The sequence below is a fragment of the Electrophorus electricus genome, chromosome 4 (genome assembly GCF_013358815.1).
Source record: "Electrophorus electricus isolate fEleEle1 chromosome 4, fEleEle1.pri, whole genome shotgun sequence".
NCBI classification, from domain to species: Eukaryota; Metazoa; Chordata; class Actinopteri; order Gymnotiformes; family Gymnotidae; genus Electrophorus; species Electrophorus electricus.
In genome coordinates this window covers 30,643,132-30,656,565 of record NC_049538.1, presented here as the reverse complement: position 1 = coordinate 30,656,565, position 13,434 = coordinate 30,643,132, and the positions used below count along the sequence as shown (strand labels likewise).

The 13,434-nt window shown below is 48.8% G+C and overlaps 1 protein-coding gene across 2 annotated transcripts in view; it reads left to right on the top strand.

The window, feature by feature from the left end:
- itpr2 (inositol 1,4,5-trisphosphate receptor, type 2) overlaps positions 1-13,434 on the top strand; it is a 71,931-nt gene that overhangs the window by 52,860 nt on the left and 5,637 nt on the right. For both annotated transcript variants that reach the window (XM_035525495.1, XM_035525496.1), the window contains 15 exons: positions 1,105-1,340; positions 1,625-1,825; positions 1,996-2,106; positions 2,261-2,356; positions 2,505-2,624; positions 4,346-4,456; positions 4,666-4,858; positions 4,968-5,093; positions 5,255-5,430; positions 5,683-5,847; positions 6,101-6,284; positions 6,959-7,036; positions 8,155-8,288; positions 8,668-8,833; positions 9,065-9,225. In XM_035525495.1, coding sequence (XP_035381388.1) covers positions 1,105-1,340; positions 1,625-1,825; positions 1,996-2,106; positions 2,261-2,356; positions 2,505-2,624; positions 4,346-4,456; positions 4,666-4,858; positions 4,968-5,093; positions 5,255-5,430; positions 5,683-5,847; positions 6,101-6,284; positions 6,959-7,036; positions 8,155-8,288; positions 8,668-8,833; positions 9,065-9,225 — 2,258 coding nt within the window. The remainder of the gene's footprint in view (positions 1-1,104; positions 1,341-1,624; positions 1,826-1,995; positions 2,107-2,260; positions 2,357-2,504; positions 2,625-4,345; positions 4,457-4,665; positions 4,859-4,967; positions 5,094-5,254; positions 5,431-5,682; positions 5,848-6,100; positions 6,285-6,958; positions 7,037-8,154; positions 8,289-8,667; positions 8,834-9,064; positions 9,226-13,434) is intronic.

Below are 13,434 nucleotides of genomic sequence, written 5' to 3'. Positions count from 1 at the left end.
TTACACACACGCACGCACAGTTACACACACGCACGCACACAGTTACACGCACGCACACAGTTACACACGCACACAGTTACACGCACGCACACAGTTACACGCACGCACGTACACACGCGCACACAGTTACACGCACGCGCATACACACGCACACAGTTGCACACACACGTACACACGCACAGTTACACACACACGCCCCTACACGCAAGCACACAGTTACACACACGCACGTACACACACGCACACAGTTACACACACACACACAGTTACACACACGCCCGTACACGCACGCACACAGTTACACACACGCACGCACACAGTACACACACGCACGTACACACACGCACACAGTTACACACACGCACGTGTACACAGTTATAAACAAACACACAGTTATGCGTGTGCGGACACACAATTACACGCGCACACACACACTGCAGCATTCTGAGCAGACGTCCGTGTCTGCTAATAGGCTGATCGTTGCCTTTACATGTTCACCTGATTGTTACATATGGTCTAATTCTGGAATGTTCAAAAGATGTGATTTTGTAAATTGTATTTACTGTAGATCTTAAATGCCCTTGAACAAAAAATCTGAAAAAGGACGTTTTCACAACAATAAATGAGGTCCATGGTAATGAGGGAGTCTCTGAAATGTGTACATGACTTGTGCATATGGTATTAAATGCCCCCCTGTGAATACCTGTGCCCATACCCAATCAGTCCCTCCATCCCTGTGGTGTTGCATGAAAGGTGCTCAGATGTGACTACTTACTAAATAGAATTGCCTGAAAGAGGTAGTGGTAGGTGGAGCACTTCAACTTCCTGTGTGTGTGTGCGCACCTCATTCAAGCCTCAGAACAGGACTGTGTCCGTAGTTCAGGGCTGAGAGATCACCCCAAAATGAACTCAGTCCAACTCGACTACACATCCTCCTTCGGGTTTCGCCAACTGTGAAATATGTTGTTGTGGGGAGAAAAAGCTCATTTGTGCTCATGCTGTTGACCCCAGCCTGCACCCTAGCTAACCTTTCTGTAGTTACGGTGTTTACGCCACACATTGCCAGGTGTGTGCCCAGAGGAGTGACCGGTTCTCCACCCGCAGGCCGGGAGTCCCTCCACCTGAAGGAGGAAATGAGGGGTCAGCTGAAGGATGCCTCCAGCGCCACGTCCAAGGCGTACAGCACCTACCGCAAGGAGGGTGACCCCGACCTGGAGCCCGGCAGCGAGGAGGCGGAGGACGAGGTGGAGGAGGTGCAGATGAGCCCAGCCATCGGCATCATGAAACCTATCCTACGCTTTCTGCAGCTGCTCTGTGAGAACCACAACCGCCACCTGCAGGTATGACGGCAGGGTGACACACACACACATCATCCAGGTGGTCTAGTACACCAGCACCAGTTCACCTGCAACAGGTGTTGCTTTATTGTGGCTGCGCTCGCATGTTGGATGATCTAGAAGGTTCCCTAGGCTGCTCTGTTCAACTGTAAATAAACACCTGCAGACAGCTCCACAGGCAAGGATAGAGACAAACATCTGCTCCGTGACGGGAGCCACATTGGTTCGGTCCACGTGGCCTGGTGCACGTGAGCCAGCTCTAACGTCTCTAACGTCACACCGTGCAGAATTTCCTTCGGGACCAGAACAACAAGACCAACTACAACCTGGTGTGCGAGACGCTGCAGTTTCTCGACTGCATCTGCGGTAGCACCACAGGTGGCCTGGGTCTTCTGGGCCTCTACATCAACGAGAGGAACGTGGACCTGGTCCGACAGACGCTGGAGACCCTCGCGGAGTACTGTCAGGGCCCCTGCCATGAGAACCAGGTAGCCCGGTCCGTCCAGAACCGGCCTGCTGACCCGGCCTTGCCTTCTGGTTCTTGCTTGTGTCTTCCTGTATCATGGTGGTGGTGGTGGTGGTGGTGATGATGATGATGATGATGATGATGATGATGATGGTGGTGGTGGTGGTGATGAAGGGTTTCTTCTCTCCTCAGTCGTGCATAGCCAAGCACGAGTCCAACGGCATCGACATCATCATCGTCCTCATAGTCAACCCCATCGAGCCTTTGGGAAAGAACAGAATGGACCTCGTTCTGGAGCTGAAGGTACAATCACCCAACACGCCCCCGTGAATCTGTGTCACACTGTCTCAGTGTTCACAGGACTCTGTACATACACGTACACACAGTTTTCTGGCCCTCACGTGACACTAAGGATGTGATTCTGAGGCCGTAGACGTGCCTGTGCTTGTTTGGCCAGAATAACGCGTCCAAGGTCCTGCTGGCCATCATGGAGAGTTGCCGTGACAGCGAGAACGCAGAGAACATCCTGGACAAGATGAGGCCCAGTGAGTTGGTAAGGCACTGGGCTCCTGGGGGCCAGGCGTCCGACCTTTAACATCTTAACAGTATGGGGTATTTTTGTTTAACATCGTACTACAAGGTGCCTATATTGTGTGTGCATGTGTGTGTGTGTGTGTGTGTGTGTGTGTGTGTGCGCACAGATAAATGTGATTAAGGAAGCCTATGAACAAGGTGTTGAGAGTGGTATTGATGGGGAGGGTTCCGGAGATCCCATCAGTCCTAAAGACGTTGGCCACAACATCTACATCCTGGCACATCAGGTAGGCGGGGCTTGGGGCACTCATTAGCACGTGCTGAGCTTTGAGGTTTTTTTGCTGTTGGTTGGGAAGCTGGTGCCGGGAGACGTGCGTGTGAGCCCCGTGTCACACGGGCTATTTCTGTCCCAGAGATTTAGCAGACTTCATTAAACCCAGCACTGCTCCAACGCTACCTCCCCTGTACGGTTTCATGTTTTACACACACACACACACACACACACACACACGTGTGCACACAAATTTTCAGAAATGCATTACTTTATGTTCTGCTGGAGTTCAGTGCAACAAGTCACACTGCCTGAGGTTGTGACCTTTTGTCTAGCGCTGCTTTCACACACATTTTCCAGCATGACAAACAAGCGTGAGCCCAGACACCTGCGTATCTCCAGAGCCTCCTGGACGGAAGGAGGGAAGAATATTTGAAAGCCTTGTGATTCCCAGTTGTCCTGCTGTACTGTGAATACTGGCGTCTCTGAAGTCTATATCAGAATCTAAACGTGGTGCGTGGGGGATGTAGATGGGGACATGTCCAGGAAGGTGCACCCCACTGAATAAGAAGAGTGCCTGGGCAAGGCCAGTAAACACGGCGTTCACCCGCCTCTAACATGATTGAAATCGTATGTCACTCTGGATAAATGCACAAATGTAAAGAATGTGAATGTAAATATGCACTGTTTTTTTTTTTTTTACTGACTGTTAATAGGCCTATTAATTATGTGTAAAAATGTTTCTGGAGTTCGTGGTCATGCATGATGTCCTGGAATAATTCCAAAATCCCTACGGTGCAGCTGCACAATGAATTTGATGTAGATACCAATATGTTCATTGTCATCCTTCTCTGGAGGGCCTCAGTATCCATCTACACTCCTCTTCCTCGTGTGTGTCCATCATCTACACTCCTCTTCCTCGTGTGTGTCCATCATCTACACTCCTCTTCCTCGTGTGTGTCCATCTACACACACTCCTTTTCCTCGTGTGTATCCATCATCTACACTCCTCTTCCTCGTGTGTATCCATCATCTACACTCCTCTTCCTCGTGTGTATCCATCATCTACACTCCTCTCCCTGGTGCGTGTGCAGCTACACACGCACACTCCTCTCCCTCGTGCGTGTGCAGCTACACACGCACACTCCTCTTCCTCGTGTGTATCCATCATCTACACTCCTCTCCCTCGTGCGTGTCCAGCTACACACGCAACTCCTCTCCCTCGTGCGTGTCCAGCTACACCTGCTAAGGTGCTGATTTCGTAAATGCAGCTTGTCGGACAGTAACCCTTTACTTTCTCCCGTCACATGTGATGCTCATGAATATGTATGAAGAGGCTCTACTCTTGTCTGTCTGTAGTTATCACTGCAAGGCCAAGCGAGATGCTGGCCTGAAGGGACAGATGCTCGCTGGAATTTACATTTACGTTTACATTTTTGGCATTTGACAGATGCTTTTATCCAGAGCGACTTTCTCATTTTACTCATGTAAGGAATCTCCTTTATGCCGTGGTCTTGGGGCGGAGCCCTCGGGTTGAGTCATAGCACTGCAGATTCACAGCACCGAGGAGAGTCTTTGTTAAGACACTTAACTTGCTCTGTTTCCTGCTTGCAGGGATTGAGTTTCTGTGTATAGTCTAGTGTATCAGTATAGTGCTGCATTGAGTCCTATCAAACCAGTTAGGTGTGGGTGTGTGGGTGTGTGTGTGTGTGTGTGTGGGGTTGTGTGGTTGTTCAGTTGGCACGTCACAAAAAGTCACTGCAGCAGTGTCTGAAGCCCAGAATGGATGCCGACGTCGATGGAGAAGAATCGCTCAGATTCTATGCCAAACACACTGCTCAGATAGAGGTATACGCCCACACGCACACCCTCATCATCATCATCATCATCAGTCTTCTGATATACTACTATGGTGCTAGAACTGCCAGTGACTGTTCTGAGGTCAGATCCGAACCCAGTGACTCCATCTCAATAGAACTCATCCGTGGCCCCTCTCTCAGTTTAATGGCCGTCGTTTGATCGGTTGGCGCTGATCCTCAATTTACATATTGTCACAGATTGTGCGTCACGACCGCACTATGGAGCAGATCGTGTTCCCCGTTCCCAACATTTGCGAGTTCCTGACGGAAGAGTCCAAGGTGCGTGTGTTCACCACCACGGAGCGCGACGACCAGGGCAGCAAGGTCAACCATTTCTTCCAGCAGTTCGACGACCTCTACAACGAGATGTGGTGGCAGAGGAAAATGAGAAGTATGTCGTGGTGGAAACACCAGAAACAGCTTGGACCCCTCCTTTATTACCGCTAGTAATTAATGACAGTTAATGATGTCCTTGTGTGTGTGTGTGTGTGTGTGTGTAGATAATGTGGCTCTGTTCTGGATCTCCAAGCATATCTCTCTGTGGGGAAGCATCTCCTTTAACCTGGCAGTGCTCATTAACCTGACTGTAGCCCTGTTCTACCCCTTCAAGGAAGTTGGATATGAAGGTACTGCACTCTCGTCCAGCTGCTCCACTGTGACTCGGGGGTGACGCAGGCTCAGGAAGAGCACTGGGCTGCAGAAACGCTAGGCTGCGGATTCACGTCCACGTGCGTCAGAGAAGCTGCACCGTTCGCGACCTTGACGGACCTTTCTGTGTGTCCCACAGGTGTCCTGCCCCCTTTCCTGTCGATCGTGCTGTGGGCGGCCGTGGCGGTCAGCATGGGCCTGCTCGTGGTCCTGCCCAGGCGAGGGGGCATCCAGGCCTTTCTCGTGTCTGTCATCCTCTGCTCCATCTACACCGTGGGTCTGAGCAACTCGCTCTGGCTACTGGGCGCAGCCAACGTAAGACGCCCCCTGCGTCCACTTCCCGGGCAGTGCCAACGTCTCGGGAGAGATGGGGGGGTTTGCACTTGCCTCTGCACGCTCGTTGTCCGAGTTTAGATCCGCACGCACGAGAGCGTGTTCACGGCTTGCACGGGCGTTTCACACGCCTGCTAACGGCCGATTAGTCGTGCCGTGAACGGTCAAGGCCAAAGGGGGGGTTTGTTTTGGTTGGTTGGTTGGTTGGTACTAATCCTGGCTCTGTCCTCTCAGCTGCTGAATAAGATTGTGTTCCTGGTGAGTTTCGTGGGGAACCAGGGCACGTTCACCCGTGGCTACAAGGCGCTCATCATGGATATCTTCTTCCTACTGCACGTCTCCTACGTCATCGTCTGCATGCTTGGCCTCTTCGCACACGAGTTCTTCTACAGCATCCTGGTACCTCCTACTCAGCCGCCGCACACACACACACACCACACAACGTACCGAGTCACGCACACACCTCAAGGAGCTGCACACACATCCATCTCTGGATCTTCGCTAGGTTCTGCTACTCCACACGTTTTCACTGAATGTTACAAGCCTGTTTTGACTATGTCGTGTTCTAAGCTCCGATGTTCACTTACAGACTCTGGTTCTTCCTGTCTGGGTCCCCCCACCCCACCCCACCCCACCCCACCCTCCTTTGTAGTTGTTTGATTTGGTCCGTAGAGAGGAGACGCTGCTCAATGTCATGCGCAGTGTGACAAAGAACGGTCGCTCCATCTTCCTCACCGCCGTGCTGGCCATCATCCTCGTATACCTCTTCTCCATCGTGGGCTTCCTGTTCTTTCAGAAGGACTTCCTGATGGAGGTGGAGCCCTACTTCTCTGTGGGTACGGCGCCCCCTAGTGGCCTGGCCCGGGTTTTGGGTGACATTGTATCCTAAGAGTTCTTTCCTTGGAGGGAGGTCCACTCTCACAACTCAACAAGCTCGAGTGTTTATTATCCGTCTGGGTCAAAGCAAAGGAGAAAGTGCACATGTTGTAAACGCTTTAGCACTTCAGCACACACACACACACACTCCAGCATGTACACACTCCAGAGCATGTGAATGAACCATGGACTGTTTTCTTGATGACTCCCCATGTGTTATGTGTACTTAGTGAGGTGCATGCAGGGCATGTGTGTGTGTGTGTGTGTGTGTGTGTGTGTTGGATTGTGACCCGTTTAACACATGTTGTGTAATCCAGCAGTGGTCACACACCCTTATGTAAGCTCATTTGTTCTGCTCTGGCATAGGGGACAGCACACACACACACATGCTGCGTGTCATGCAGAACATCCTCATTTTTCTCAGCCCATGTCTATTGAACAAATCAAACAGGTTTAGCCAGATGAGGCTTGTGAGTGCAAACGTGTCCTGACACACATACACACACACAGTAGACCACCATGTTTGTGCTCTCTCCCTCCCACCACGGGCGGAGCCATGGGAGGTGTGTGGGGTGGAGCGTCACCTCCTCCCGGGGAGACTAACTCTGCTCTTTCTTTCTGGCTGGTCTGTCAGAGAGGGCGACGGCACAGGGTGACGCGGAGCCTCTGACCTGCAAGGTGGAGCGATGCCCCCCTGCGGCACCCCAATACGGTGAGCCTGCGCTGGGGTCTGGGCTCTCTGTTCTCCGCTGCATGGCCGAGCCGGTGGAGTGTTGACCCTCTGCCCATAAATACTCTCCCACCCTCGCCCCCAGTAACAAACTCATCAAAAGAATCAGGGTGAACTGGTAAACCCCCCGAATGACTGCCTGGACTGGGAATACCAGGGTTCCTGACGTCCACTGCAGAGCCCGTGTTAGTCACCACTGGTGGGAACGCCGTGGATGTCTCAGTGCTCCTTGCAGGTGTCCTGGAATCAGTGTGTGGAGGCTAAGACTGCAGCATCCACCACACACACACACACACACACACACACACACACACACACACACACACACACACACCCTTGTTGCTGAGAGAGACATTGACTTTCCTTCCCAGTGACCCTCTGGTGATTTTGTGTGTGTGTGTGTTGGTCTGTGTATTCATGCTTTTGTGAGGGTCTGTGTTCTGTTTCAAAGGTTATGAAAGGTTATGGAGTCAAAACAATCTTCGATGTTGCCAAGGCGATGACCCATCTGTCTGTCTGTCTCTCTCTCTCACTCCCCCCCCCCCCCCGCCGCTCTCCTTCCCTCTCCCTCTGTGTGTGTGTGTGTGTGTGTGTGTGTGTGTGACTCATGGGGTTCTTTGTTCTGAGGTGCTGTGAGTCTCTATAGATCACCTGTGCCTCTGGGCATCCACACGTGTGTGTGTTCTCTCTCTCTCTCTCTCTCTCTCTCTCCCCCCCCCACCCCCCCTCTCTCTCTCCCTCCTGTCTCATACTAACATTTTTTGTGACTTTCTCTGACTTCTCATTCAACTTTTATCCTGCTCTCACCTTTTTCAGAGGTTATTTTCTCTGTGAGTTTGGTGTTTATTTGCAAATGTTTTTTTCACTTTTATAAACCCAGCGTTCAGTACGTACAGAATGGCGCTGGGAATTGGCGAATCGCCGTGTTCAGCACAGTGTGACGTCCTACTGTACTGCAGGCAGATTTTGCAGGCAGTTTTTTACTTAAACACTTTCTTTGGTTTAGTCAGTAGGCTCATAAAATCTTTTGCTTTTCAAAACATTTATTGGGATGTGTGTGTGTGTGTGTGTGTGCGTGTGTGTGTGTGCCCACTCCCTAGGAGATATGGAGGGAGAGAGTGATGGTGCAGAGCGTGTGTGTGACACTTTGCTCATGTGTATTATAACGGTGCTGAACCACGGACTACGTAACGGAGGTGGCATTGCCGACATTCTCCGCAAGCCCTCCAAAGACGTGAGCATGACGTCATCCCATCACACACTCAACCCCTCCATCGGCACCACATATCCAAACACACACAACCCAGCACTGTACTTATAGAACAAATACAACAAATAACAAATACACACGAAATTTCTACACACGACTTATTCTAAACGGATGAAACCCATTTAGCCTTTGAGGTGCTTTAAGTCAGAAGTGTGCTAGATCTGAGGGACAGTCTGACTAATTGTGGATGAGTTATTGCATCCTGTGTGCAGTTTACCAGCTGCTTGTGAAAGCTTCAGAAAGGTACTTAGGTTAATCTAGGTCACGCTTCAGTCTTCTGAGGTCTGTGAGCACAAACTGCACATCCCCTTGTCCTCTGACCCCTGACCTTCCCCTACGTTAGGAGCCCATGTTCGCGGCCCGTGTGGTGTACGACCTGCTGTTCTTCTTCGTGGTCATCATCATCGTGCTGAACCTTATTTTCGGCGTGATCATTGACACGTTCGCTGACCTGAGGAGTGAGAAACAGGGCAAGGAGGAGATTCTGAAGACCACATGCTTCATCTGCGGTAGGTCTCACACACACACACACACACGCATGCACGCACGCGCGCGCGCCTGGAGTGTCTGAAGGTCCCCGCTGATCGAGCTGACTTAGGCCGACCGGGGTCACTCAGCAGTCACACACAGGCCGTAGTCGTCTTTGTGACCGAAGGCTGTGACCGCGTGTGTGGGGGGTGGAGGTCAGAACTCATTAAGGTGGTGCGCGTGATGGGCGGCACCTGCTGCTCTCCCCGCAGGGCTGGAGCGGGACAAATTCGACAACAAGACGGTGTCGTTCGAGGAGCACATCAAGTCCGAGCACAATATGTGGCACTACCTGTACTTCCTGGTTCTGGTACGAGTCAAAGACCCCACGGAGTACACGGGGCCCGAGAGTTACGTGGCCCAGATGATCAAGGTGAGCACCCCCCCACTGTCTTCTACACATGCTTCTTCGGTCATTCACTCTTTCACTTATTCACTCTCACTCTTTCACTCATTCACTCTCACTTATTCACTCTCTCACTCATTCACTCTCTCATTCACTCATTCACACTCTGACACTCTTTCACTCTCACTCTCTCATTCACTTTCTCACACGTTCACTCTCTCTCATTCACTCACTCAATCACTCTCACACTCACTCACGCTCTCACTCACTCACTCTCTCATTCACTCTCTCTCTCTCTCATTCATTCTCTCACTCATTCACTCTCACTCATTCACTCTCACTCTCTCATTCACTCACTCACTCACTCACTCTCTCATTCCCTCTCTCTCATTCACTCTCACTCTCACTCAGTCATTCACTCTCTCTCTCTCATTCATTCTCTTTTACTCATTCACTCTCACTCATTCACTCTCTCACTTTCACTCATTCACCCTCCACTTTTTTTTCTTGGTCAATAATCAAATGTGTTGTTTTCCCCTGATGGTGTTAATAAATTAAATCATTAAACTGGATTTTTGGACTCATCTTTGTTAGCGTAATGTGCTGTCTGATAAACGGAGGCAAAAAAGACAAAAGAAAGGTGTAGGGGACACCCGTACTGCAGTACAGAGCTGGGGGGCGCTGTGCATGTCAGAGCACCCGTACTGCAGTACAGAGCTGGGGGGCGCTGTGCATGTCAGCGCACCCGTACTGCAGTACAGAGCTGGGGGGCGCTGTGCATGTCAGCGCACCCGTACTGCAGTACAGAGCTGGGGGGCGCTGTGCATGTCAGAGCACCCGTACTGCAGTACAGAGCTGGGGGGCGCTGTGCATGTCAGCGCACCCGTACTGCAGTACAGAGCTGGGGGGCGCTGTGCATGTCAGCGCACCCGTACTGCAGTACAGAGCTGGGGGGCGCTGTGCATGTCAGCGCACCCGTACTGCAGTACAGAGCTGGGGGGCGCTGTGCATGTCAGCGCACCCGTACTGCAGTACAGAGCTGGGGGGCGCTGTGCATGTCAGCGCACCCGTACTGCAGTACAGAGCTGGGGGGCGCTGTGCATGTCAGAGCACCCGTACTGCAGTACAGAGCTGGGGGGCGCTGTGCATGTCAGCGCACCCGTACTGCAGAGTTGTGTGCCGTACTACAGCTTCAGACTTCCTCTTCTGTGTGAGTGTGTGTGTGTGTCAGCCTGAACCACTCTTATGCCCTCTTGCTGAGCATGTTCTAAGTGGTGTGGAGTAATTAACTGCTCATTAAGGACACCGCTAATGTTATGCTAACGAGCGGTGAGGAGGAGGATGGATGATGATGTGCGCAGCGTTACTTGTTAGCACTTTCTCTGGGTGCCAATTGGACACACGCACTCCTAGGAAAGTGTAGGAATCTGTACAGACGGCAGAAAACTTGGGCGGGCTTTTCTGCAGACAGATCACCGTGTTCACTGCTAAAAATAGGAGGCATATTAATTCGTCCGCTATCTGCCAAGTATGAAAAATTTGGATTGTGTCTGTGTTCTATAGTATCTTTGTTTCTTAAGGAGTATTTCTTAACACATACTTGGTTTGTTTCTTAACTCATACTGGGTTTGTTTTAGTTCATACTGGGTTTGTTTCTTAGCTCGTAGTGGGTTTGTTTCTTAGCTCGTACTGGGTTTGTTTCTTAGTTTGTCATGGGTTTGTTTAACTCATACTGGGTTTGTTTATTAGTTCATACTGGGTTTGTTTATTAGTTCATACTGGGTTTGTTTATTAGTTCGTACTGGGTTTGTTTATTAGTTCGTACTGGGTTTGTTTATTAGTTCGTACTGGGTTTGTTTATTAGTTCGTACTGGGTTTGTTTTAGTTCGTACTGGGTTTGTTTTAGTTCGTACTGGGTTTGTTTATTAGTTCGTACTGGGTTTGTTGGTTCGTACTGGGTTTCTTAGTTCGTACTGGGTTTGTTTCTTAGTTCGTACTGGGTTTGTTTCTTAGTTCGTACTGGGTTGGTTTCTTAACACGTACTGGGTTTGTTGGTTCGTACTGGGTTTCTTAGTTCGTACTGGGTTTGTTTCTTAACACGTACTGGGTTTGTTTCTTAGTTCGTACTGGGTTTGTTTCTTAACACATACTGGATTTTTCTTAACTCATAATGGGTTTGTTAGTTTGTACTGGGTTTCTTTCTTAGTTTGTACTGGGTTTGTTCGTTCGTGCTGGGTTTGTTTCTTAGCTCATACTGGGTCTATTTCTTAGTTCGTACTGGGGCTATTTCTTAGTTCATACTGGGTTTGTTTCTTAACTCATACTGGGTTTGGTTCTTAACTCATACTGGGTTTGGTTCTTAACTCATACTGGGTTTGTTTCTTAGTTCGTACTGGGTTTGTTTCTTAGTTTGTACTGGGTCTGTTTCTCAGTTTATACTGGGTTGGTTTCTTAGTTTATACTGGGTTGGTTTCTTAGTTCATACTGGGTGGGTTGCTTAGTTCGTACTGGGTTTGTTTCTTAGATCGTACTGGGTTTGTTTCTTCTCATACTGGGTTTGTTGGTTCGTACTGGGTTTATGAGTATGTACTGGGTTTGTTTCTTAGTTCGTACTGGGTTTGTTTCTTAACACATACTGGGTTTGTTTCTTAACACATACTGGGTTTGTTTCTTAACACATACTGGGTTTGTTTCTTAGTTTGTACTGGGTTTGTTAGTTTGTACTGGGTTTGTTAATTTGTGCTGGGTTTGTTTCTTAGTTTGTACTGCGTTTGTTAGTTTGTACTGGGTTTGTTTCTTAGTTTGTACTGGGTTTTTCTTAACACGTACTGGGTTTTGATTATTAGTTTGTACTGGGTTTGTTTCTTATCTCATACTGGGTTTATTAGTATGTACTGGGTTTGTTTCTTAACACATACTGGGTTTGTTTCTTAGTTCATACTGGGTCTTTTTATTAGTTCATACTGGGTCTGTTTCTGAGCTCGTACTGGGTCTGTTTCTGAGCTCGTACTGGGTCTGTTTCTTAGTTCGTACTGGGTCTGTTTCTTAGTTCGTACTGGGTCTATTTCTTAGTTCATAATGGGTTTGTTTCTTAACTTGTACTGGGTTTGTTTCTTAACTTGTACTGGGTTTATTTCTTAACTCGTACTGGGTTTGTTTCTTAGATCGTACTGGGTTTGTTTCTTAACTCGTACTGGGTTTGTTAGTTCGTGCTGGGTTTATTAGTATGTACTGGGTTTGTTTCTTAACACATATTGGGTCTGTTTCTTAGTTCATACTGGTTCTGTTTCTTAGCTCATACTGGGTCTGTTTCTTAGTTCGTACTGGGTCTGTTTCTTAGTTCGTACTGGGTCTGTTTCTTAGTTCGTACTGGGTTGGTTTCTTAGTTCGTACTGGGTTGGTTTCTTTGTTCGTACTGGGTTAGTTTCTTAGTTTGTAATGGGTTTGTTTCTTAACTCGTACTGGGTTTGTTTCTTAACTCGTACTGGGTTTGTTTCTTAACTCGTACTGGGTTTGTTAGTTCGTGCTGGGTTTGTTTCTTAATACATACTGGGTTTGTTTCTTAGTTTATACTGAGTTTATACTGAGTTTGTTTCTTAGTTTATACTGGGTTGGTTTCTTAGTTTATACTGGGTTGGTTTCTTAGTTCATACTGGGTGGGTTGCTTAGTTCGTAATGGGTTGGTTTCTTAGTTTGTAATGGGTTGGTTTCTTAACTTGTACTGGGTTTTTCTTAACACATACTGGGTTTGTTTCTTAGATCGTACTGGGTTTATTAGTTCTTACTGGGTTTGTTTCTTAGTTCATGCTGGGTTTGTTAGCTCGTACTGGGTTTTTAGCCCCATCAGTATGAAGTTTAGTACACAATAATCTTCACTTAACTGCCTGAGACCAAGAACCTGCATCTCCAATAAACAGCCTCTGAGCTTACCTGTTTCTTACCCCGTTTCTATCCTGTTTCTTAGGTTGTAACTGCCTCTGCTCAGTTACGTTAGTACCTTCACTAACTGCTACGGTTTGGCAGAATTCCAGTCTGAATTTAGTGTGGGTTTTTGTTCAGTAGCCATGCCATATATGAGTGTGTGTGTGTGTGTGTGTGTGTGAGTGAGATGTCTCTCATGCCATATCATTTCCACTGATAAGACAACAGAACTTTAAAATCCTCTTAAATCAGCTGGTTAATGTTTGAATGTTTTACGGAACGCTCTCTCTGCTTTCTATGTGGGTACAAGCCTGT